At 44.5% G+C, this 23,303-nt stretch overlaps 1 protein-coding gene across 4 annotated transcripts in view; it reads right to left on the reverse strand.

Moving 5' to 3' along the window:
- Fndc3b (fibronectin type III domain containing 3B) overlaps positions 1-23,303 on the reverse strand; it is a 318,394-nt gene that overhangs the window by 130,012 nt on the left and 165,079 nt on the right. For all 4 annotated transcript variants that reach the window (XM_028875811.2, XM_037206506.1, XM_028875812.2 and 1 more), the window contains 2 exons: positions 17,154-17,230; positions 372-615 (listed from right to left, as the gene is read on the reverse strand). In XM_028875811.2, the coding sequence (XP_028731644.1) occupies positions 372-615; positions 17,154-17,230 (321 nt within the window). The remainder of the gene's footprint in view (positions 1-371; positions 616-17,153; positions 17,231-23,303) is intronic.

Here is a 23,303-nt window from a genome sequence, read left to right on the forward strand (position 1 = left end):
ATATTGAGACTTCATAATCGTCTAACGTTTTAACAGGCACGAATCATTCCAATTTCCCTTCTACTGGCAGACCGTGATGCCGCCAAAGAAATAACGGGACCCAGCTCTGCCCAAGGCCACTCTTGCATAAACACATGTCAGCAGGCACAGGACACAGGGCAGATGGCTACCTCACTTCCAAAATAAAGATGAGCTATCCTACTCCTTCTATGGAGTCAAATCCAGACGGCGGAAGCTTGGGATGGCCTGTGAGTTTTGTACCAGTTAGGTCTCTTTCTGCCTCGCTTATTCCACAGGAGACCAAGCCTAGAGGCCTCCCGCACTGTTGGAGCACAGCATTCCAGCAATTCCTGGCCAGCTGTGAGACTCACCTTGCTCACTATATATGGTGGGGGGCAGGTGGTGCTGAGGGAAGAACTGGGGCGGCATGTCTCCAGGCACGGTGGCAGGAGGGTAGTAAGCTGTGTGCGAGTTCTGAATGAAGTGCGGGTGGTGAGTCAGGTACGGCGGGAGGTGGTGGGTGGGAGACATGGCTGAGGGGTAGCTCGGTGGGTAGCACTCGGGAGACTGGGGTGTGACCACCACCCGGCGGACTCCGGTACTGTCTTCAATCACCTAAGGGAGAGAACAGAAGGACTGGGTATAATATATACTATTAACAAGCACACCCGTGGATATGAAAGCATTATTAACATCCCTGTTGATTACCCAAAGGAATTAGTAACTTTCCCATTAACTGAATGAGTCCAACTCCATGAAACATTTTGGAAAGACCATTATCTTGCTAGTAAATCTTGGATTTATCATACAATTTTTATGGTCATAAAAGTTTTACTGGACAAGTAAGTCGAGAGTATGTTTAAACTGATGTTAGGAGTAACTTTGTATATAACTATAGACCCAATGGTTTTGCAGGAAGAGTTTCTATGGTCATGTAAGAAGTTTCTAGGGCTGGGTTTCTAGATCTGTCTGACAACGTCTACTCTATATCTGCTTTAGGACACACAAGTTCATGGATATCAGGAAACACAGGGAACAGTGATGTCAAAAGCCACGGAAATACACTAAAACATCATTTACCTGGGCTAAGGATGGGGGCGGGGGTGAAGGGATTCTGCCGATGGAATAACTTAAGCAATCTCAAGTCAGGATGGTCAAATTTGTACCTAGCTGTCCTGATTTCACCAAGAGCTCTGGCAGATGAGACCAACCAACCTCTCATCTCTAGGAAGTCAACTAGGGAGGGACAATGTGAAAGTTAATGCCTACCCGGCCAGTGTGTGCTACTATTTTACCCCAAACGGTCTTGACACAACACAAGCAAGGATGTAGTCCATACAACAGACACCACAATGAAAAGGCAAAGCTACAGCCGGCGGTGGTGTTGCACGCCTTTAATCTCAGCACTCGGGAGGCAGAGGCAGGCGGATCTCTGTGAGTTCGAGGCCAGCCTGGTCTCCAAAGGGAGTTCCAGGAAAGGCGCAAAACTTCACAGAGAAACCCTGTCTCGAAAAACCAAAAAAAGAAAAAAAGAAAAAGAAAAAAAAGAAAAGGCAAAGCTACGAGCTGCCACAGGAAGTGGAATCATGAAATGACAGTTCCAGAAGGCTACAGGGGCTTCAGAGAACTGCAGGACTAAAACAGCTGATGGATGAACTCTAGGTTGGGGGCCTCTGAGGAAGAAGACTGAAGAGTAACCTCAGGAGGCTGAGGCTAGGGTTCAGATGTAGAGGAAGGGCCTGGCTTTGGTCAAATTAGAGACGAACAAGATATACCAGTACACACACACACACACACACACACACACACACACACACGCACACACTGCACACGCACACGCACACATGCACACTGTTAAACTGGGAATCTGGGACCAGACTCACCAACATTTGATTGAATCAATTATTTAAGAAAATGAGGCACACACTCTCTGACAGGCTTTAATGTTGGTTTCTTTTCCTTTTAAATGCTTGAAATTGAATGTGTATATTGAAATAGATTTCTGCATTGCCTCTCAGGAGGTTGATAACAGGACAAAATAAAATGATTTAATTGTGTCTAACAACAAAAACATACCCTATGCTTAGCTTCATGAAAAACAACAACAACACAATATTGCTATGGCTAAATTGGCAAGTCTCTAAGTGTTTAGTCTACATTTTAGTGTACAAAGTAATCCAATGGCTGGTCTTCATGTTAAGAAAACAGGAGGCTAGAGAGACGGCTGGGTGGTTTAGAGCACATACTGCTCTTCCACAGGACCCTGGTTTACTTCCCAGCATCCTCATGGCAACTCACAAGAGCCCAGACCTCCACCTCCAGGGATTAGATGCCACCTTTGGACCCCATGGACACCTGCACACATACAGTGCACATAAACACACACAGGCACACATACATGCACATAAATTAGCGTGAAAATTTCTACTGTACTTTCTACTGTAAACTCAACATTCATTCCCTGAAATTGAGGCTCTAAATCATTCTCTCTCCTAGAGCTCAAGGCAATCTTTCTTGTCCTTACAGTTTTGAATAAAGCTAGCCACTTCCAGGGTGTGGCCAGCTAATCACATCAAGCTACTTCTGAACATGCAGCTGGTATTTACAAGTCCATGTGTGGGAGTGTCTAAACAGGACACGGGAAAGTGCAGGCGCAGACTGACAGCATCCGTCCTCCGTCTGAAACACGGAGCACAGACTGACAGCGTCCGTCCTCCGTCTGAAACACGGAGCACAGACACACTGGTCTAGAGCATACTTCCTACAGCTGCAACATCGATGTGGACGTTTCTTACCAGTCATACAAAAAAATGCCTCTCCCAGAGCTCTCTTACCCTCTCTACCTTCCACCAGCTATTAGGAAAAGAGGAAGGCACACTCTAGGTGTTCCATCTTCATAAGATATTCATTCAATCCTCAAAGCTCAAAGAAGCAAAGAACTGCCAAGCAGTTCCCCACTTCCTCTAGGTGAAACCCCATGGACATCACTGATGTAGTAAAGCTGACGGAGGCCACTTTCCACAGCAGTGATTGTAATGAAAGTAATTTATTCTTAGCAGTTCATAATTTCTGGCTTGCTATAAGCATATTTTTTCTAAAGTTCATCAAAAAACTAAATGACATGCAGAGCTGAAAAACTGTGTTCTTTCTTACTAATTTTATAAGAACAACTGTCCTTAAAAAATTGTTCCTAAAAGTTAATATAGTAAGCGGCTGGAGAGATGACTAAAAGGTTAATAGCATTGACTGCTCTTCCAGAGGTCCTGAGTTCAATCCCAGCACCCATATGGTGGCTCACAACCATCTGTTATGAGATATGCTGCCCTCTTCTGGCATGCAGGCAGAACAGTGTATATACATAATTTAAAGAAATCTTTAAGGAATAATAAAATAAATTTACTCTGAAGGGTAAATTATCTTTATTCACACACACACACAACAGCTTTCTAGGCAGAAAATTAACTAGCAAATTGACGCACATATAAACCTGCCGGAAGCCCTGTGGTAATTATCCTGAATTGTTCTGTGGTAGCTGTGAAAGATATTTACATGTACATACATAATGAGACACTTTCAGAAACCTACTCTTACCCAAACCAGGCTTGTCTTTCACCCTCCCCAAATTAAGTATTAATTTTAAGCTAAGTATTAAAAAAAAAACACATAGTGATAATTTGCCTGCTGCTGTTTTATAGCACAAATTATAGCACACTTTACTTATCAAATTTGGTTGTGAACTCTACCTAAGGAAATTATTCTCAGGTTTCCCTAAAGAATGGCCAAGGCTGAGGAGCTTAGAGCTTAGTTAAGGATGTAATTTCAGAAATGGTGGTAATAAGATCCTTTGTTAGGCCCAGCGGTGGTGGCACACGCTTTTAATCCCAGCACTCGGGAGGCAGAGGCAGGCGGATCTCTGTGAGTTTGAGGCCAGCCTGGATTACCAAGTGAGCTCCAGGAAAGGTGCAAAGCTACACAGAGAAACCCTGTCTCGAAAAACCAAAAAAAAAAAAAAAGGGGGGGGGGAGGCTGGAGAAATGGCTCAGAGGTTAAGAGCACTGACTGCTCTTCCAGAGACCTGGGTTCAATTCCCAGCAACCACATGGTGGCTCACAACCATCTGTAACGAGATCTGGTGCCCTCTTCTGGCCTGCAGTCATACATACTGTATACATGATAAATAAATAAATCTTAAAAAAAAAAAAAAAAGATCCTTTGTTTAGTAAAAGTCATTCTCGTATATGTATATAAGAATCATATATAATTCTGTTAGAAGAAATCAAACATCTGAGAAATTCAATTTAAAATGCCCAAGGCAACAAAATAGGCCTTCAATCTCCACAGATAACTACTGAAAAACAAATCCACTTCCTTTTGGGGTGAATGAAATTATGGCCATGTCTGGAGGCAGACAAATCACATATTCAATTCAGTAGGGACTTCCTGGCACACACCACTGCTAACCACTGAATACTTCAAGGTAAGGAAACTAGCCTGGGTTTTAGTAAGTACCGTGACAAAAGTCCAAATACAGTGATTTCAGAAATCAATGGCTCAATGAAAGTGCCTCTCATGCATCCCCAGGGAAGCACAGAACTCTGGGAAAAGTGTGTGTGTGTGTGTGCGCGCGCGCTTGCGCTAGCTCGCTCTTCTCTCTCTCTCTCCTCTCTCTCTCTCCTGTCTCCTCTCTCTCTCCTCTCCTCTTCTCTCTCTCTCTCTCTCTCTCTCTCTCTCTCTCTCTCTCTCTCTCTCTCTCTCTCTCTCTCTCTCTCTCTCATGGCCACTTACTGTGAGCTGCATTATGCACCCCAGCCCCAATTCTTAACTCCCTGTGCTGAAGTGTTAATGCTCGGAGAGGCCTCGGAATGTTTATGCAGCTAGACTCTAATCCAGAGTGAGATTAGGCCCTGGAATCTGACCTTGTAAAACGATCTAAGGAATACACTCATTTATAAGGGCAGAAACAGAGGCCTTAGAAGGCATTCCACCATCTTGGACTTTTAGCCTCCAGAACTATGGTACTTTTTTTTTTGGGGGGGGGGGCGGGCAGCTTTAGTAAAGTAACACAGCACCTAGAGGAGTCTTAGGGCAGGGTGGCTGAGTCCAAGTTTCTTTTACCTTAAGTCTATGCCTTCCCTGCTATGAAAAACAAAATGAAGTAAAACAAGTAAGTGATCCATCTTTCATACACACCAGCCTTGATCCACTGAAGATCCATATCTGATTATCTCATCTGAACTTAGAGAGCACCATCACATGCTTCTCAGCAGCTGGGCCTCACCTCTCTGTGCCCATCCTCACCTTGCTGTTGGTGCCCATCATCTATCTATCTGCCTCCAGAGGAGGAGCAGGGGAAGGACTACAGAGTCAGACAAGGGAGAAGACTTCCAGGTGCTGTGCATGCTTGCTGTCCTGTGCCAAAGGCCAAGTGGCTGGTGTAGGTGCACCACGTTAATTGAGGTGGACTTGTGTTCTACTCACACAAGTGTTTCAATACATATGACCAAAAGAACCATGAATAAAATAAAAACAAGAGCAGTCCAGGGACAACGGCTAAGGGGTCTGATGGGGGCAGTGTGCAGGGCAGGGTGGGGTGGGGGCTAAGAGAGAAACTTCCACCCAATCCCAGCTGTCATGTGTACGTTCCCTGTGCACTGGAGAATTAGACTTGAGCTTGCTCTGTCAGACAAGGGAGACGGCACAGAGTGCTGTTAAAAGGCAGCTCAGTGTCGTGACCACGCTGGGGCTTTCACGATGGTCAATACATCACTGCGTCAGGTGGAGGACTGCACAGACATGATGTAGGCTGCTAAGTCCATATGCAAAGTCACCACTCAGAGTTAGGGCACATGTGGTAAGAGACACAAGAGGCTTCAAGGCACAGCCGAAAGCACTAACTGCCTACAGCTGCTGTGGTCAATGTCCTCGGCCTGAAAGGGGCCAGGACACCTTTAGTTGCTGAACAGGGCATGGCGTATACCATTACCAATCACCATTACCCATGTCCATCACCTCTCTAATTCAACAATCCTGAGGCACAGTGCTACTGCACAGAGCTATAGAAAGCAGGAGGTCCTGAAGGGGAGTCAGTATAGCTCACTCAAACATAGAACTTTCAGGAGTAAAAATCTATTTTAATTCCAGAAGTTAGAATGGGTCTTGTAAAACACATGTAGTTTAAGTGTCTTCTCTTTTGAAAGAAAAATGCTTAACTGGAATGCTCCCTGGGAATTTCAATAAACTCCTTTGTTCTCGAAATGCTTTCTGTCTACTCCCACCAACCCGCAAAGGTGCAAGAATAACGGGGAGCGGGAAGGGCAGGAGGCAAAAGGAGAGCAGGCCTGCTTCCTGCTCGGGCAGGTCCGGGAGCAGACGGAGCACACAAATGGATACAGCACGGGTTGCCCGCAACCAGACGGGGGTAGAGGGCACACTCGGAGTGCGCAGGCACAGAAGCCTGGGACAGAGCGGGGAAGGAAAGGAAATTAATTGACTACAACAATCAAAGACAGTGGTAATGACTTCTATAATTCATAGTTTATGGCGTGCTTGGAACAGAACCTAACTCACAGTAAGAATAACATGATCATGGTCCTAAATTCTATATGAAAAATCTTCAAGTGAGATTAAGTAATTTAATGTAAGATGAGTAGTCGGTAAGCCCATATCCAAAGCTGACAAGATACAACATTCCATTTCCATGGGGAAAAAAAAAAATAAGTCAGACCAAATTCATCCAATAGGTGTGGCACTGGGTACGTGTAGATAAAATGATACCTTAAATTTCCAGTCACTCCTAAAACAGACTTAACACTGATTTAAAGAACAAAGGTCCCATGGTTTAACTATATCTGGAATTAAAGCAGCCCTCTCCAGCTACCCAGGCATGGTCATGTCCTCAGGACATCAGCAGACTGTTCTGGAGGTACCAGTACATGGAATCAAGCCCTCTGCAGCCAATTCAGTAGGCAAACAGCATCCTCACAACAGTGTCCGCCTCCTTCAGGTACTCACTCACGGCCAAGCTGTTCAGGGGAGAGCATGGGCAGGCCTTCAAGACTGGGGCTGGTATTTGACAAAGGTTACCGAGTCAGCAGAGGAAAGCCGGCATCGAATAATCTAGAGTCCATACTTGGTCTCCTGCACTATCCCACTAGGATTTAGGAACCAGGCATCAGGAAACGCAGCAACAGCTGTTGTTTCAAATGTAATGTGTGTGGTGTAACAAATAATTAAAAAAACATTTCTAGGTGTGATGCTATTTCAGTATCAACACTACCATGAACATGAACTGGTTCTGGAGCTAAGTACAGAACAGCATTCTAACCAAGAGAACAGTAAATGCCAAACGTCTGTGTCCTGTTAGGGTGGCATTCAAGACTTAATTATGCTCTCAAGTAATCATCATTGTGAAGTACAAAATAAATAGAAGAATCACCTCATTTCAGATTAGAAGGGACTCAAGATGCCCTCAAATTCTCTCTTCTCTCTGTGAGATAGAAATGACCCCACCACACAGCATGTGTTGACAAATGCCGGTGACATGTCAGAGAACTGGGTATCAACCCACTGATGAGCAGCAGTGAAAATACCCCCACTATGGAGCTCCAGTGTTAGAGTACAACAAGGACAAATGAGCAACTAAGATACGTCTAAATAAACAACTGGCCGGCACAGGTTTTTCTCTGTGTTCTCCGGCTGACCCTGTATTCTATAATCCCATGATGTCGGGATCACAGAAACAAACAACAGAAATACGAGAGAAAACACTGGGCAGGGAGATGGAGAGAAGGCACAGAGAGGAGAAAACTGCACACCACTCTGTGGCAAGGAGTTTTAATTGTTCCTCACACAAAATAAAGCATAAATGAAGAATGAAATAGCCACCAATCCACTAATAATGGAAAGGGGATCTATCCAGGTGCTCTTCCTCTTCCAGGCACACTCAATGCTGTACAACAGCCCCTGCTCTTACAGAACAGAGTCTTCAGCAGACCCAGGTTCCTTATGCCAGCAGCCAAGAGGGTCAGGGCAGAGGGCAGCCTCTACCCTTTCTGCTCATGACTTTCACACTGCTACTGGTGGAGCAGGCTGTGGTCATAAAAGGAGGCAGCCTGGGCTAACGCTTACATAGAAGCTCATTACTCAGTGACTTTACCTGATCGGCCCATGGCTTCTCCACAGGACCTCCAATTGCTGGCCAAGTGTGGAAATAACCAACTAAAAATAATAAAAATTTTATTACATTTCCTTGTGTGTGTGTGTGTGTGTGTGTGTGTATGTGTGTGCGCGCACGCGCATACATGTAAGCCCATGTGCCACAATGTATACGTGAACACTAGAGGACAGCTTGCAGGAGTTGACTGTCTCCTTCTCTCCTGAGGGCTCCAGGGACCTCACACAGGTTGTCAGGCTTGGTGGCAAGCACATTCCCCATTGAGCCATCTTTGTTGGCCCATAAGTCAAATTTAGATGCATTTTTCTTTCTATTTCTTTTCTCTTACCAGGCCACAGGATTATCTAATTCAGTGTATAATGACCATTAACTAACATTCCCAAAGGATGGACAGAGGTAAGGAGAATACCTCTGCTGTCAAAATAAAAAGACGCTCATCCTAACCAATTACGTTCTTTACCTCTGTCATCTTGGAGAAAGAGCGGCTTCCCAAATGACAGGATATACCCACTTGGATGCTCAACCCTTTCCATATGCTTTTCAGATCTTTCTGTCAACAGGAAGCTTTCCTACGACACCTGAACAAGCCATCGTAAACTATTACTGCAAAATGTGGAAAATAAGGCTCAGGGCATATGCTTCAGACATTTTTACACATAGACTGTCCAGAAGGCTAATGACGGTGGGAAGGAACCAGGGCACCACAGCCAACAGCCAACGGAAGGACCCTGCTTCAGTCTGCGTGATGTGTGCTCAGCAGGACAGGACCCGCCCGAGTCTGGAGTGACCAGAGTGGTCTTTTCATTAGGAAGCCTACACCGAAGGCCACAAACTTCTACCACCTCAAGTAGGCCTCCATGTATGCAGCAAAAGAAAGGCAAGGGTGGAGAGGGACGTGATCACGAATCTGGGCAGAGGCCTCCACTAACGGACACATTATTCCAGATGCGCGAAGAGTCCTGCCGAACATGCTGTGACCCTTGATACAGTTCCCAACCAGGAAGTTATTTTCGTTGATAATTCATAACTGTAATTTTGCTACTGTTATAAATCGCAATGTAAATGTCTGTTGTCTGATGGTCTTGGGAGACCCCCTTGGAAGGATTGTGACCCACAGGTTGAGAACCACACTCTGGGTGTTTTTAGATGAGGGTGGTGACAGTGTGACGGGAAAAAGGACTAAATTCCCTTGGCGATGCTGATTCCTGACGGCCAGGCCTGTCAGGGTGCGCAATCACCATGGAAACAAAGCCCTGGCATGTCTGTGAGGCAGTTTCTCTATGCAGCTTATCAAGGAAGCCCTACCCTAAGTGTGGGTGGCACATTTCACAGGCTGGGATCCCAGAATGAATAAAGAGAAGAGAAAGAGCAGGCAGCAACATTCATCTCTTTCTTCTTCCTGACTGCGGGTGCCACGTGACTAGCTGCTTCACGCCCCTGCCTCTGTGCCTCGCCTGTGATGTGCAGCGCTGCTTGTCAATACTTCCTCAGAACAGAAAGGAAGATAGTGAACACACCATCTTACTATGTGCGCTTTCTAACAACTGAGCGCCCTCTCACGTTGAAAAGGCCAGGTGAATTTTTTCTCAAATCTTTCTCAACTCCATAATCTAATCAAAATTAAAGCATCATGTACACACCCCAACCGTGTGAAGTCCGTTTGTCAGAAGTCACCAGTCACATGACAAGTTCCTGGTGCTCAGGCCACGGTGGCTCTTGGGTCCCTGGGGCAGTCTTCCTCACCTAAAGAAATGCAGGCTGGGGCACCAACAGCACTTCCACAGCGGCCTATCGCTGTGCCTGTCCGTCCGTCCATCCGTCCGTCCGTCCGTCCATCTCCTCTAAGGTCACCCTCACATGACTGACATGAGCAGGTCATGCATGTATTTACTGAAAGTACCAGTCTGTCTCTTAAAGGCCCCTCAGTTGCACACCATTTTCTGCTACCCTCAAGCAGTCTCTCCACCCTGAGGCGCTCGTGTGGTAACACATCTCTATCCGCTCTGCCTCCCTCCCCCCTCCCCAGTTGTCTTACACCAACAGACCGTCCACGCACAAGCCACAGGTACCTGTGTGTTGCAGACACGTTGCAGGTGCACTGCACAGTGGCACACTGCCAGGCAGGAATGCCTCCATCAGGGCAGGCTCTGGCACTGACTTGCAGACGGTGGGCAAAGGAAAAGAACCCAGTACATTCAGACATGCCTGGGTTGCAGTCTGACCCTCCGGCTCCTCAGATGTAGCCAGATGGTGAATGTTACCGACATCACTAACCACTTGGCAGTGTGCAATGTCACCGAAACTCCAGGCCCCTCTGCCACACCAAAAGCACCAAGGAGGAAGGCAGGCCTCCCCCGGCTACTGTTACTATCCGCCTTTTCAGAGTGCAGTAAGTTTATCACTGTCTTTTGTAACAGCTTTGCTGAATATGATTACACAGCACAAAGTCCATCCTTTGGAAGCGTCTGATTCAGCAGACTTGAGCATAGTCACAAGCCTGAACACCATCACCACTACATACTTTCTGAGCAGTTCCATCACCCAAACCCACACCACAGCCACCCATCAGCACTTGGTCACTCTGCATCACTCCCTCCCCAGGCCCTGGCAATCACTAGGTCTCTGTGGATTTGCTAACAGTGGATATTTGACATACACAGGATGGCACACTATGCAGCTTTGTGCCTAGCTTCTTTTCAATTCAGTTCTTTCCTGTTACAGATTCTGTTATGGTCACCTATCAGTTCACAGGCTGACAGACTTGTGGGCTGTTCCCACCTAGAGGTCACTGTGACCAGCTGTTAGGAACATTTGTGTGCATGTGTTTGCACAGTCAGGTGTTTTCCAGTCTCTCTGCCTAGACACCTAAGGATGCTGCTGCTGGGTCACGTGGTAACCCTGCTTCACCATTTGGGACATTTGTCCAGAGTGGGTCGACTATCTGACACCAGCAGATACAGTGGAGGAGTGTTCCTTGCTGCCTTGGGTTAGGAGTTCTTGGTACTCTCTCTCTTCTGTTACACAGCCACCTCCGAGTGTGTGACGGACACATGACGGACCTTTCCCTCCTGCTGGCCTGTGCGCCACCACATGGAGAATGTCCTTAGCCCTTTTGTTTTGTTTGCTTGACAGGTTATTTTGCAGTGCTGGGTATGCACGCAGGGCCTTGGGTATGGAAGGCCAAAGCTCTACCACTGACCTACACCTCCAGTATCTGGTTCATTCAGACAGTGTCCTGCTGTGTGGCCCAGGCAGGGTACTTAGACTCTCGGTCCTCATGGCCCACTCTTGAATTATGTTGTCTTTTCACTCTGCAGTCACAGGAGGTCTTTACATTTGATAGATACATGTCACTTCTTACAAAATAGATATGTATATATGTTTTCTTATTTTCAGCTGTCTTTGGACTTTTCTTTTGATATCTTCTGCAATACACAAAAATTCAATTTATAGTCTGTGTGGTAATGGTGCACACCTTTAATCTCAGCACTTGGGAGGCAGAAGCAGGCAGACCTCTGTGAGTTCAAGGCCAGCCTGGTCTACAAAGCCAGTTCCAGGATAGCCAGAACGACACAGAGAAACCCTGTCTCAAAAAAAGAAATTCAATTTATAAACAGTTAATATTACCTTTCCTCTTTTTACTTTATGGTTCATATTGTCATATCTAGGAATCCATTGTAAATAATAAGGTGATGAACATATATTCCCCAAATTGTATAGTTTTAGTGTTTAGCTTTGTTTCCAACCCATTGTGAGCTGATGTTCGTGCAGGATGTGAGGTGAGGGTGCAATGTCACTAATGTTGTAGGTGTGAGTATCTAGTCATTCCGCAGCGATGCTGGAGACGATCGGCTTCTTTCTTAAACACACATTTAGAACGTTTCATTACCTGAAGATATACACCATTCTGATACCGCTATTTTTCAGATATTAGGTACTCTATTATTCTCCTTGAACATCTCTCATGTAATTATACATCACTTAACAAAAGGATATGTTCTCTCCTCCACTGCTGGTGGGAGTGCAAACTTATATAGTCACTTTGGAAATCAGTGTGGTACTTTCTCAGAAAATTGTGAATCAATCTTCCTCAAGACCCAGCTATACCACTGTTGGGCATATACCCAAGAAATGCTCAATCATACCACATTGACACATGCTCAGCTATGTTCATAGCAGCATTATTTGTAATAGCCAGAACCTGGAAACAACCTATATGCCCCTCAACTGAAGAATGGGTAAAGAAAATGTGGTACATATACCCAATGGAGTACTACTCAGCAGAGAAAAACAACAACATCATGAAATTTGCAGCCAAATGGATGAAACTAGAAAATATCACCCTGAGTGAGGTAACTCAGACTCAGAAGGACAAACATGGTATGTACCCACTCATAAGTGGATACTAGAAGTAAAGCAAAGGATAACCAGACAACCACCCACAACTCCATAGAAGCTAGCTAACAAGGAAGACACTAAGAAAAATGCATGGATCACCCTGGGAAGGACAAATAGATAAGATCTCCATGAGTAAACTGGGGATGAAGGGTGGGCAATGGAGGGTAGGGGATAGGGGATGAGAGCATAAGGGAATGGGATGGTTGAGCTGGAACAGGGAGGGAGGGGGAAAGAATGAAAGAGATACCATGATAGAGGGAGACATCATGGGGATAGAGAAACCCGGTGCTAGGGAGGTTGCCAGGAATCCCCAAGATGACCCCAGCTTGAACTACTAGAAATAGTGGAGAGGGTGCCTGAACTGAACTGGCTTACCCCAGTGATCAGATCAGTGAATACCCTAACTGTCATCACAGAGCTTTTCTCCAGTGACTGATGGAAGTAGATGCAGAGATCCACAGCCAATCACCAGGCAGAGCTCCAGGAAGTCCAGCCAGAGAGAGAGAAGAGGGATTCTATGAGCAAGTGCATCAGGATCATGATGGGGAAACCTGCAGAGACAACCAGACCAAACTAGTGGGAACTCATGAAAGTTGGACCAACAGCTGTGGAGCCTCCATGGGACTGGAGTAGGCCCTCTGCATGGCCAGACAGTTGTGTAGCTTGATCTCCTTGGGGGTGGGGGGAGCTGGTGGTAGAATCAGAATCCATCCCTGGTGCATGAGCGAGCTTTTTGGAGCCCACTACCTGTGACAGGACACCTTGTGCAGCCTCGAGGCAGGGGGAAGGACTTGGTCGTGTCTCCCCAGGGGAGGTATTGCTTTCTTGTAGGGGGAATGGGGGGTTTGTAGGGGGAGGAAGGAAGAGGGGAATCTTTGATTGGTGTGTAAAATGAATAAAAAAATTTTTCTTAAAAACAAATGGCTGTGTTCTGAGAAAGGCAATGTGAGGCAGTTCTACTGTATGAATAACACAGAGGGTATATATGAAAACTAAGTCAGCACAAGATCCCTGGAGAACATACTCTTCCAGAGCCATCATCACCATCTGTGAAGTACGCCACTGGCCCAAGTGATATGCAGTATGCATCTTAACAACTGAGGTACCTCCCCAGGCCCAAGCTTCATTTATACACTCACTAAGAGCCTACTGTATGGCAGCCAGGGCCCTGTGTCTTAAGCTACAATCCACATGAAGTAATGATAGTTCTTGGGGACATATATATGTGTGTGTGTATATATGTGTGTGTGTGTATCATAATATAAAATGTATTACACCCTTTGGTGTTCCAGAATGGCTGTTTCTTAAAGGACCACCTCTACCAGGAAGACCACCGGGCCAGAAAGGGTGGCTGAACTACTACACAAACAAGATCTCTAAGTATTTACGATGGCAAAATAATGAGCACAAATACACACAATTAAGAGATGAAAAGTTATCGTCTACAGACAGATTTTTACCATGCTGCAATGTGGCTGACAGAACACCATGAGGGTGAACAAGGCTGAGTGGCAATTGTCCCACCTACCTAGCTATACAACTCTAATTTTAAGTGGGCTCCAGAGCTGAGTAAGACACCCACGCATGCTTCAGGACTGGACACTGGGGAGAACACAGAACTGACGGGTTCTAGGCACTCCTGACAAACATCCAGCTACAGTGGGACTTCTCTTTGTTTTTCTGATTCTTTCTGTACTGGCTGATCTTATGTCAACTTGACACATAAACTAGAGTTATCTGAAAGAGGGAAACTCAGTTGAGAAAATGCTGCCACGGGATCGGACCGTAGGGCATTTTCCCAATTAGTGATCACAGGGGAGGGCCCAGACCATTGTTTGGGGCCATCCCTGGGCTGCTGGTCCTGGGTCTTTAAGAAAGCAGGCTGAGCAAGCCATGAGGAGCAAGCCAGTAAGCAGCACCCCTCCAATGGCCTCTGCTTCAGTTCCTGACTACAGGATTCTGCTCTGAGTCCCCGTTTTGACTTCCTTTTGGTAATGAACAGTAACACAGACATGTAAGTCAAATAAACCCATTTACTCTCCAGCTTGGTTTTGGTCATGGCGTCTCTTGACAGCACCAGAAACCCTGACTCTTGCACTCTCTTCCCACAGCTTCACAACTATGTTTCTTGCTCCTTAGATCTCTTGCTGATGACAAGTTTCCCCAGATGATTTTTCCTAGGTTCCACCCTCCTTGTTCCTGTAAGTGTGGAATTTGTCCAGCTCTGGAAGATGAACATACATTCTATTGCCTTTTAAATTGAATTTTTTTCATACTATCAACAACCTGTTTTTCTCCGACATTTCCCCATGACATTCTGTTAAAGATACAACCTACTGCTGAAGGTTAAGAAACTCATGGCACGCCCTGTGCTCCAAAGCCCACCTGACACAGCTCCCCAATGAAGGGGAACTTATTGACAAGATCTTGCGTTCCTGACTTCAACTCCAGGCCCTGAAAAACAGTCTACCACACACAGGTGGTCACAAGCCTCACAACCGTGTCCTCCTCTTCCCTTCCAATCCTCAATCACAATTATTCCATCCTTACTATATACTTCCAGAATCTTCTCGCATTTCCTAGCAGAACTGTCAGCTGGGAAGGATGTCAATGTACTTCAATCATCAGTTTACAGCCCTGCTTTTACCCTTTCGACTTTAATTGAAGTTCTTCAGAATCAGAAATATCCTAAGGTAGAAAATGTCTCTCTTCTCTCTCCTAGGATTCCCCACAAATACTCTGCATTTACTATAACAACGGCAACATCACTAGCAAGAGCAGGCAAACTGTGAAGCACAGCGTCTGCCCGTTAGAGTGTCCAATTTTAACTAGTATTCCTTAATGGCCTTTAGCATAAAGGGAGGTGTTATTTTGGCTGTCATAACGGTGAGAACCATACTGTGTTCAATGGGCTGAAACACTTTCTCAAAATAAATGTGCAGGGGACAGAATAGAACCCTGACATTCCTTCTTCCTCTCCATTGAGCGACTGGTGATGTGAATGTCATCCATCACGCCACCCCCGTCAAGAGTCTGGTCTGTACCCTTTCTTCCTCTTGTGAGTCTTATGTACAGAGACTTGTGTAAAACAAGCCATTTATTTATAACAGTTGGAAAACTGGCCAACAACCTGGCAACTTGAAAAACGTCCAGTCGGCTCACACGAAAGTAAGGGTGGAGAAAATTGAAATCAGAGTGCTTGTAGTATGCCTTGCACGGTGAAGAAATGGCTGGTTTTCACATCAAAGAAAGATAAATCTTTGTTGATCCTTGCCTGAGCTTCAACAATTTTCCTAAGTAGGTGCCAATAAAACCAAAAAAAAAAAAAAACCCAAAAATATTAATAATGGAAAATTACTGATTTTTAAATATTTTTAAGGTATAGGCAGGTACCAAGGAACATTTTTAAAAAGAGGAGGGGTATGTGGAATAGGCCCCAAAAAAGTGCTAACAGTGATTATCATCTCTGAGTAAAACTGTATTTTCCTATTCTTCTCAAGTTTTCTCCCTATTTTTCCAATGTATGTATGATGTTCTTACAGTTAAGAATAACCAACAAGGAGGTAAAAATGAAGAAAAATCTTTAGTTAGTGAGAAATGGTGAGACAGAAGGATTGGCTGAGCCTTGAACAAAAACTCAAAATATACAGACAGCCCCTGGCACCCCAAACTCCCCAGGCACTCTAAACCTCTAACTTCTCAACCTCTACCTCTTATCCAAACACAGGAGTAAAATTTTATCCTTTAAAACTTTTGTCTTGAGCTGGATGTGGTAGTATACACCTGTAACCCTGCATCAAGAGGTGCAGCCAAGAGGATCAGGAGAGGAAGATCGGGAGTTCAAAGCTATCCTGGGCTATATGGTGTGTTCAACCTGAGCTAACTGAGTCATAGGAGAGATGGGAGGAAAAGTTTAAAACAGAGGGTTTCACAGAAGCATTCATACAGACATTAGGTGTGCACTGAACTTACAGTTGACGGCCGCCACCCTTCTGTCTCCCTCTCTCTTACTCTGGTACTTCAGGTGGCAAAACCTGGGAAGTGTTGAGCAATGCCACAAAGTGATAGCACTCCCTCCTGGTTACACTTGGTGTCGACTTGACACATGTAGAAGACGAGGTCTCAGCAGAAGAACTGCCTCCGTTAGCTGGCCTATGGCGTGTTTGTGTCTGTGGGACCATTTCTGATTATTGACTGATGCAGGAGCGCCCAGCTCACTGTGGGAGGTACCATCCCCTAAGCTAGCAGTCGTGGGATGTATAAGAAAGATAGCTGAATTGTGAGGCTGGGAGCAAGCCAGTTTGTAGTATGCTTTTATGGTTCTGCTTTGGTCCCTTCCTTGAGTTCCTGTGCCTTGGCTTCCCTCCATGATGGACTGTAACTTGTAGGCTAAAATAAACCAGTTTCCTTCCCAAGTTGCTTTGGTAGGTGTTTTTACTACAGCAACAGAAAGCAACAAGGTCAATCCTAGCATCAGTGTGACTAAATTAACTCACAAAGGATATGTGTTAAGCCTTGACATGTATTTTGATGGAAAAATAGCAGTGTACTAGTGAGTGCAGATGCCAGTCAACTGTCATACCTGTGAGATATAACCTGGAGGCACATGGATGGGAGGAATGGACCCATTGGGTGACATCATGGGAACTTCAGCAGGTCCTGAAAGTTATAAAAGCAAAATATTAATACATGAAGAGACACACATCATTCAATGTAATCACTGAGATTTTTAACATGCCATAACTACTTAAAACCATGGGTGAAATAATTTCCTGGCTATACAAGTCAAGGAAACAAACAAAACCAGCAACAACAAGGAGGTTATAACCATCTCTATTAATATTTAACAACTCCCTAAAGGCCAGAAATTCCATAGACCAAAACTATTCTGTTAAAGCCAGGCTAACAGAATGGAACAAAAGACTTTTCCTCTTGGCTTTAAAAGACAATATTAGAATAGTTCAAATCTCCTAACAAACTCCAACTCTACCTTTTAAAAAAGTATATTGTAATTAATATACATAAACACATTTTTGAAGTGAAAATTTTTAGGTTCAAAAGCTCCTGTAGGCTTTGGATTTAAGATTTCATGTGATTTTTTTTGTGTGTGATTTTTTTATTTTCAATAATTTATTATAACCTTCCATTAATATAAAAGGTATAAAATCCTTAAAACACTCCAAACCTGCTGGACCTGGTAGTACAGTCCTATATCCAGCTAGTTGAGCAGCTAAGGCAGGAAAAATCACAAGCTCAAGGCCTGCCTGGGCAACTTCATTAAACCCTACTTGAAAATAAAGAGCTGGGGTATTTTTTTAAAGGGCTTGGGGTATGGCTGAGTGGCAGAACACTTGTTTAATATGTATTAAGATCCTAGGTTTAATCCCCAATATCATAAACAACAAAATCAATCAACTATTTTGTCTGTCTCTCATTAAGTGAGAGAAAAAATAGATCATATTCTAAAATTAGGTAACATTAAGAGTTTCATGCTGAAGAAAATTCTACTTTTTCAAAGTAACACAATAAACTAACAGAGTTAATTCAATGAATGTTTTGCTGTTGTCCCCCCTCAACTACTTGTTTGGAGACAGGGTCTCACGTTGTCCAGGCTGATCTGGAACTCCCACCATGCCCAGTTTTATGCAACACTGAGATCCTACCAGAGTTTTGTGCATGCTTTCCAAGCACTCTACCAATGAATGCTAATCACATGATTAAGGCCATCTAATGAATGACAAGGTTAACAGTTACCTAAAACGGAGTTTGGGTTAATGTTTCATCACAAACTAACTGCCACATACCAAAAACAACTTGGCACCCTTACAAGGATCCTACAATTCAGCCACTTCCCTCCAAGTGAAGGAGCCTTAGAACTGACCTCCCACAGCTAGCTCTCATATGGACTCAGAAACGCTCCCCTAATGGGACCCAGATCTACGGGTTTCACTGTGAGATGAGGCTGTGTTGTTTATTGACTTTCTCCTGGTGGGTGTCGGGCTGCTGACAGTGAAAACAGCACAGCTGGACAAAATCCCCAAAACTACACCACTCTTCTTGGCAAAAGGAGACGATGCTGTCACCCAATCACTGCATTTACAAGGAAGCATGATGCACTTTTCACATCACAGTGTTGCAACCATGATAGGAGAGGACACGGTGGGGTGGGAAGGCGTGAGCAGGTCGGGCATCACAGAAATTTCAAATGAGTGTTCACTGCAAGTTCATGGACTGAACTCTGAGCATCACTACACTCACAAACCCAGTGGTCTCATGTGTGTCTGTAACCAAAAGCAATAAGAGGGTGGCGTGCATCACAGCTCAGTGGTGGAGCACAGGCTTAGCATTTTCAAAACCCTGAAACCTACCATGCCCCCGTTACCAAAACAAAGGATCACTGTATGACACCATTTTATTTTTAATTGGAATTAAACTTATAGGGCAACCACTAAAGGTGTTGGTTTCTAAGTCCATCCTCCTCACCAGCTTCAACATCTTTAGCACAGCCATCAAGACATGGGAATTTCCTTTGAACCCTCATTTGAACTGATTCATTTAAAAAGAACCGTACTTTCTTTGAAATCCAAAGATCAATGCACTTAGCTCCACAGAACCAGTTCTAGGAGCAGGAACTTCCCCTGGTCTCATACCTGTGTGCCCTTGAACAATGAACTCATTTGGCCTCTCTGAGTCTCACTTCTTAACAGCTATAAGTGAAAATAGAATGGCTACTTCATAAGGTCAGGCTTAAAGATTAAATTCATTAATACCTGCAAAAGTAGCATGAGCATAATGAGTACATATCTCATTACTATTTCACAATGCTTTTGATAATGTTTTAAAACCTTTTTTTAAATTTTATGTGTATGTTTTGCCTACATCTATGTCTGTGTACTGCGTGTGTTTAGTATCCAAGAATCTCCTAGGACTCGAGTTACAGATGGTTGTGAGCCAACCAGCAGATGCTGAGACTTGAACCCAGGTCCTCTGGAAAAGCAACCAGTAGCTCTTAACCACTAAGTCATCTCTTCAGCCCAGGACCCTTCTGGACTGCTATTTATTGCATTGTCTTTTTTGTTATTAAATTATATGGAATATGTTCTTAAAATACCTTATGTCCTTATAATACATAAAGTCAACAAGTGTATACAATGTACACTATTTACTTAACGGGCAACTCTTCCTGTTGGCAAAATATCAAATGTTTCACAGTTCTGCAAGCCAATGAAGTATGGCTTTTGGATGGAGGGAGTGTAGGGGTTCAAGACAGGCTTTCATTGTGTAGTTCCGGCTGCCCTGGAACTCACTCTGTAGAGCAGTCTAGCCTTGAACTCACAGAGATTCTCTTGCCTCTGCCTCCTGAGTGCTGGGATTAAAGGTGTGTGCTGCCACCACCTGGTGAGGGATGGATTTTTAATTATCACAATGTATACCAAGTTAATAATGGTCTCTTAACCCCAAGTGTAACCCTGAAAACTGGTAAAGCCATTTGTGCCAATGCTAAGGAGTATAGGGCAAGTGATTTACAGCTAGAAAAGTTTTCTTCCTGGCCTTCACATCAGGAGATGCTAAACCACTTCCACATACTTGTCCTTTCTTCCTCCTAACACCATCATCAAAGCCATTGCAAGGCCATTTCAGACACACTACAATGGCTTCTCAAATGCAACTGTTTTGTGGAACCTCAGGGTTACGCAAGCTCCTGAAGTAATCCCGGCCCCCATAAGCTAAAGGAAGCAAGTCTCTTGCACAGTGGCAGTGTGAGCCCACTGTCCTCCCCAACACTAGCCTCCCAGGGAGTTTGCCATCTCTGCCTGATCATCTGTGTTTGGGAATGCCCGCCGCATTCCACTGTCATCCCTTCCTAAGAAGCACAGGCTTGCTTTCTTCATCATCTAGGGATCAGGCTCTCTCCACTACTTTGTTAGTGACTATTGACTATTGACTATTGACTATCAGGTCATGGACCTAGTTTTCATGGATGAAAATGGGACTTGGTCTTCATGACTGTACTGAAGTGAGTCAGGCATGACAGATACCACAGGTACAAGAGACAGAAGAGACACTGAACTCCATCAAAATTCAAACCTTTATGCATTAGTCAGCGCCAAGAAAACAAAAACTGGAGAATGGGCAAAATGCAAATTCCATCTGATCAGAGACTTCTATCTAGAATATAAAGAATTCTTACACATCAACAGAAAAGGAAAAAAAAAAAAAAACACCACCTAACTCAAAGATGGGCAGAGGAACTGAGCAGACATTTCTCAGAAGAATTATAAGTCACAAGCAGCACCTGAAAATGGCTTAGCATCGTCAGTCAGGAGAGGGTTCAGCTCAAACCCTAGTAGAATGCCTCCTGACATCCCAGCAACAGCCATGTTAACGCAGATGGGGGTGGAGAGGATGTGCGTTGGTACAGAGAAACTAGAACTTCGTATATTGCTGAGGAGAACCAAAGTGAGAGCTGGAACACTACTTCCTCTTAATGTTAAAAACACCACTACTTAGGACCTGATGTCTACTAGAAGCTAACTTGGTTTACACGGTGAGTTCCAGCCAGCCAGAGCTAGCTAACATGTTTATGGATTCCCCTACTGATTATATACTCCAAAAAAACTAAAGCAGGTATTCAAGTAAATACAGGCGTGGGCATGCTCACAGGAGCACTGCTCACAAGAGGCACAACCAAAATATCTGCTGGGGGATGAATAGGCCAGTAAAATGTGTGGTGTCCAAATAATGCAATAGCATCATCTATAAAAAGGAACCAGCACTGCCACTCATGAGTGGCTGAACCTTGGAAACATTAAAGTCACCACTGTCATACTATATGTGATTCTAATTACAAGAAACATGAGAGAGAGAAATCAATCCACAGAGGGACACCGGTTATAGTTCAGTGAGTGACTGCCTGCTGACCATGTACGAGGCTCTGGGTTCGATCTCCAGTATATAAGTAATAACAAAAATAATCAATCCACACAGGCAGAACTGACTGATGGGTGTCAAGAGTAGGGACAGGGTGAGGGAAACAGAGGAGGACCGGAGGGTTAAAAAACACCTGCCCAATAGGTAGAGTTCCTTCTGCAGAGATGAAAACGTTCTAAAACTAGAGATGGTGGTTACATAACACAGTGACGAGGTACATGCCACGAAACTAAACATAACATACATGCATTCACCTCACTGAAAAGTAGTAATATTAATAATAAAACATTATTCATATAATCAATGACAGGTAAGACAACAGAACTGAACATAGAAGACAGCGCATACTGGGACAATGCCACTTCCAAACATTGCAATGCAGAGATGGGAAAATACATCCCATCTACAAGCAGCTAAGGGCTTCAGGATGGACACACAAACATGAAAACAAGGCCTCCAACACTGACGCATACTCATGTCCCCTCAGAGCGTCACTCAGAAGCTAGGCACTGACCAGCAAAATGAAGGCACACTGCTCTTTCTAACATACATTCCCAGAGACGAAAAGTTGACTTGCAGAACATAGCCCTATCCTTCCGGAAGCTTGTGTTTGTGTCTGGCCTCTGCTGCTACAGCCCCCCCACCCCCAAGAGGAGAGCTCCTGCTAATTCCAAGGGTCGTCCTGAGGACAGGATAGTGGGACTCAACAGCCCCTCTGCAAAAAGTTGCTGACTTGGCAACTTTAACACTGCATCTAAAAGAGGAGCAAATGATGTAAACAAAGGATTCCAGCAGAATTACTGGCCATAAAAGCCAAGACAGCAAGTAACCTGTTTTGCCCTTCACATCTTTTTTTTCTCCCAATATTTCTATCTTTTAGCTGCAAAATTATATCCTGTTTTAAGTAGATAAAAATATATAAATATGTAAATTACAACTTAGATAGCAAGAAACAAAAAGAGAAAAAGTGGTTGCTTCCCTTCGTTTTGGTATCTATCCCCATACCCCTAATCATAACTTCCTCTCTCCCCAAATTCCCTGTTCCTTGGTCTAGTTTCTAGGAAACCTTCAAGAGTTGGGTGTGCCTAACTTTCTCAGTGTGCTAGGATAGCTGAATGTGTGAAAGGGCCAGCCCTTGCTTTCTGAAAGTGGATCTCCTACACTGAACATTGTCTTTAGGACAAAAATTCTTGCTCTGGCTCAACCACTGTCCTTAAAAGCAAATGACCATAACAGCAAATCCTTCCCAGAGCTTCCACCCGAAGTAAATCACTACCAAGAACTAACGCAGAGCTGGGCAGGGAATTCAGATACATGTCACTACCATCTTCTCTTCTCAGAAGACGGGGCTCAGGTCCATGGTCTGTCTACCATCTTCTCTTCTCAGAAGACGGGGCTCAGGGTCCATGGTCTGTCTACCATCTTCTCTTCTCAGAAGACAGGGCTCAGGGTCCATGGTCTGTCTACCATCTTCTCTTCTCAGAAGACGGGGCTCAGGGTCCATGGTCTGTCTACCATCTTCTCTTCTCAGAAGACGGGGCTCAGGGTCCATGGTCTGTCTGCCATCTTCTCTTCTCAGAAGACGGGACTCAGGGTTCATAGTCTACCTGCTGTCAGTTTAAAACCTAGGTTTTCTTTCATAGCACTCCTCTAATAATTGAGTTGCAAAACAAGTTCAAAGGCAACAAAAGACCAGGGTTTAGCTCTCACATTAAGACTTGGAGCTCAAATCCCAACTTCCTTTAGCTTAAATAAACTCAAGACATCTATCTAAAAAACTTTTTACCAAGTGGCTTAGACT

This window comes from Peromyscus leucopus, chromosome 6 (assembly GCF_004664715.2).
Source record: "Peromyscus leucopus breed LL Stock chromosome 6, UCI_PerLeu_2.1, whole genome shotgun sequence".
Taxonomy (NCBI): domain Eukaryota; kingdom Metazoa; phylum Chordata; class Mammalia; order Rodentia; family Cricetidae; genus Peromyscus; species Peromyscus leucopus.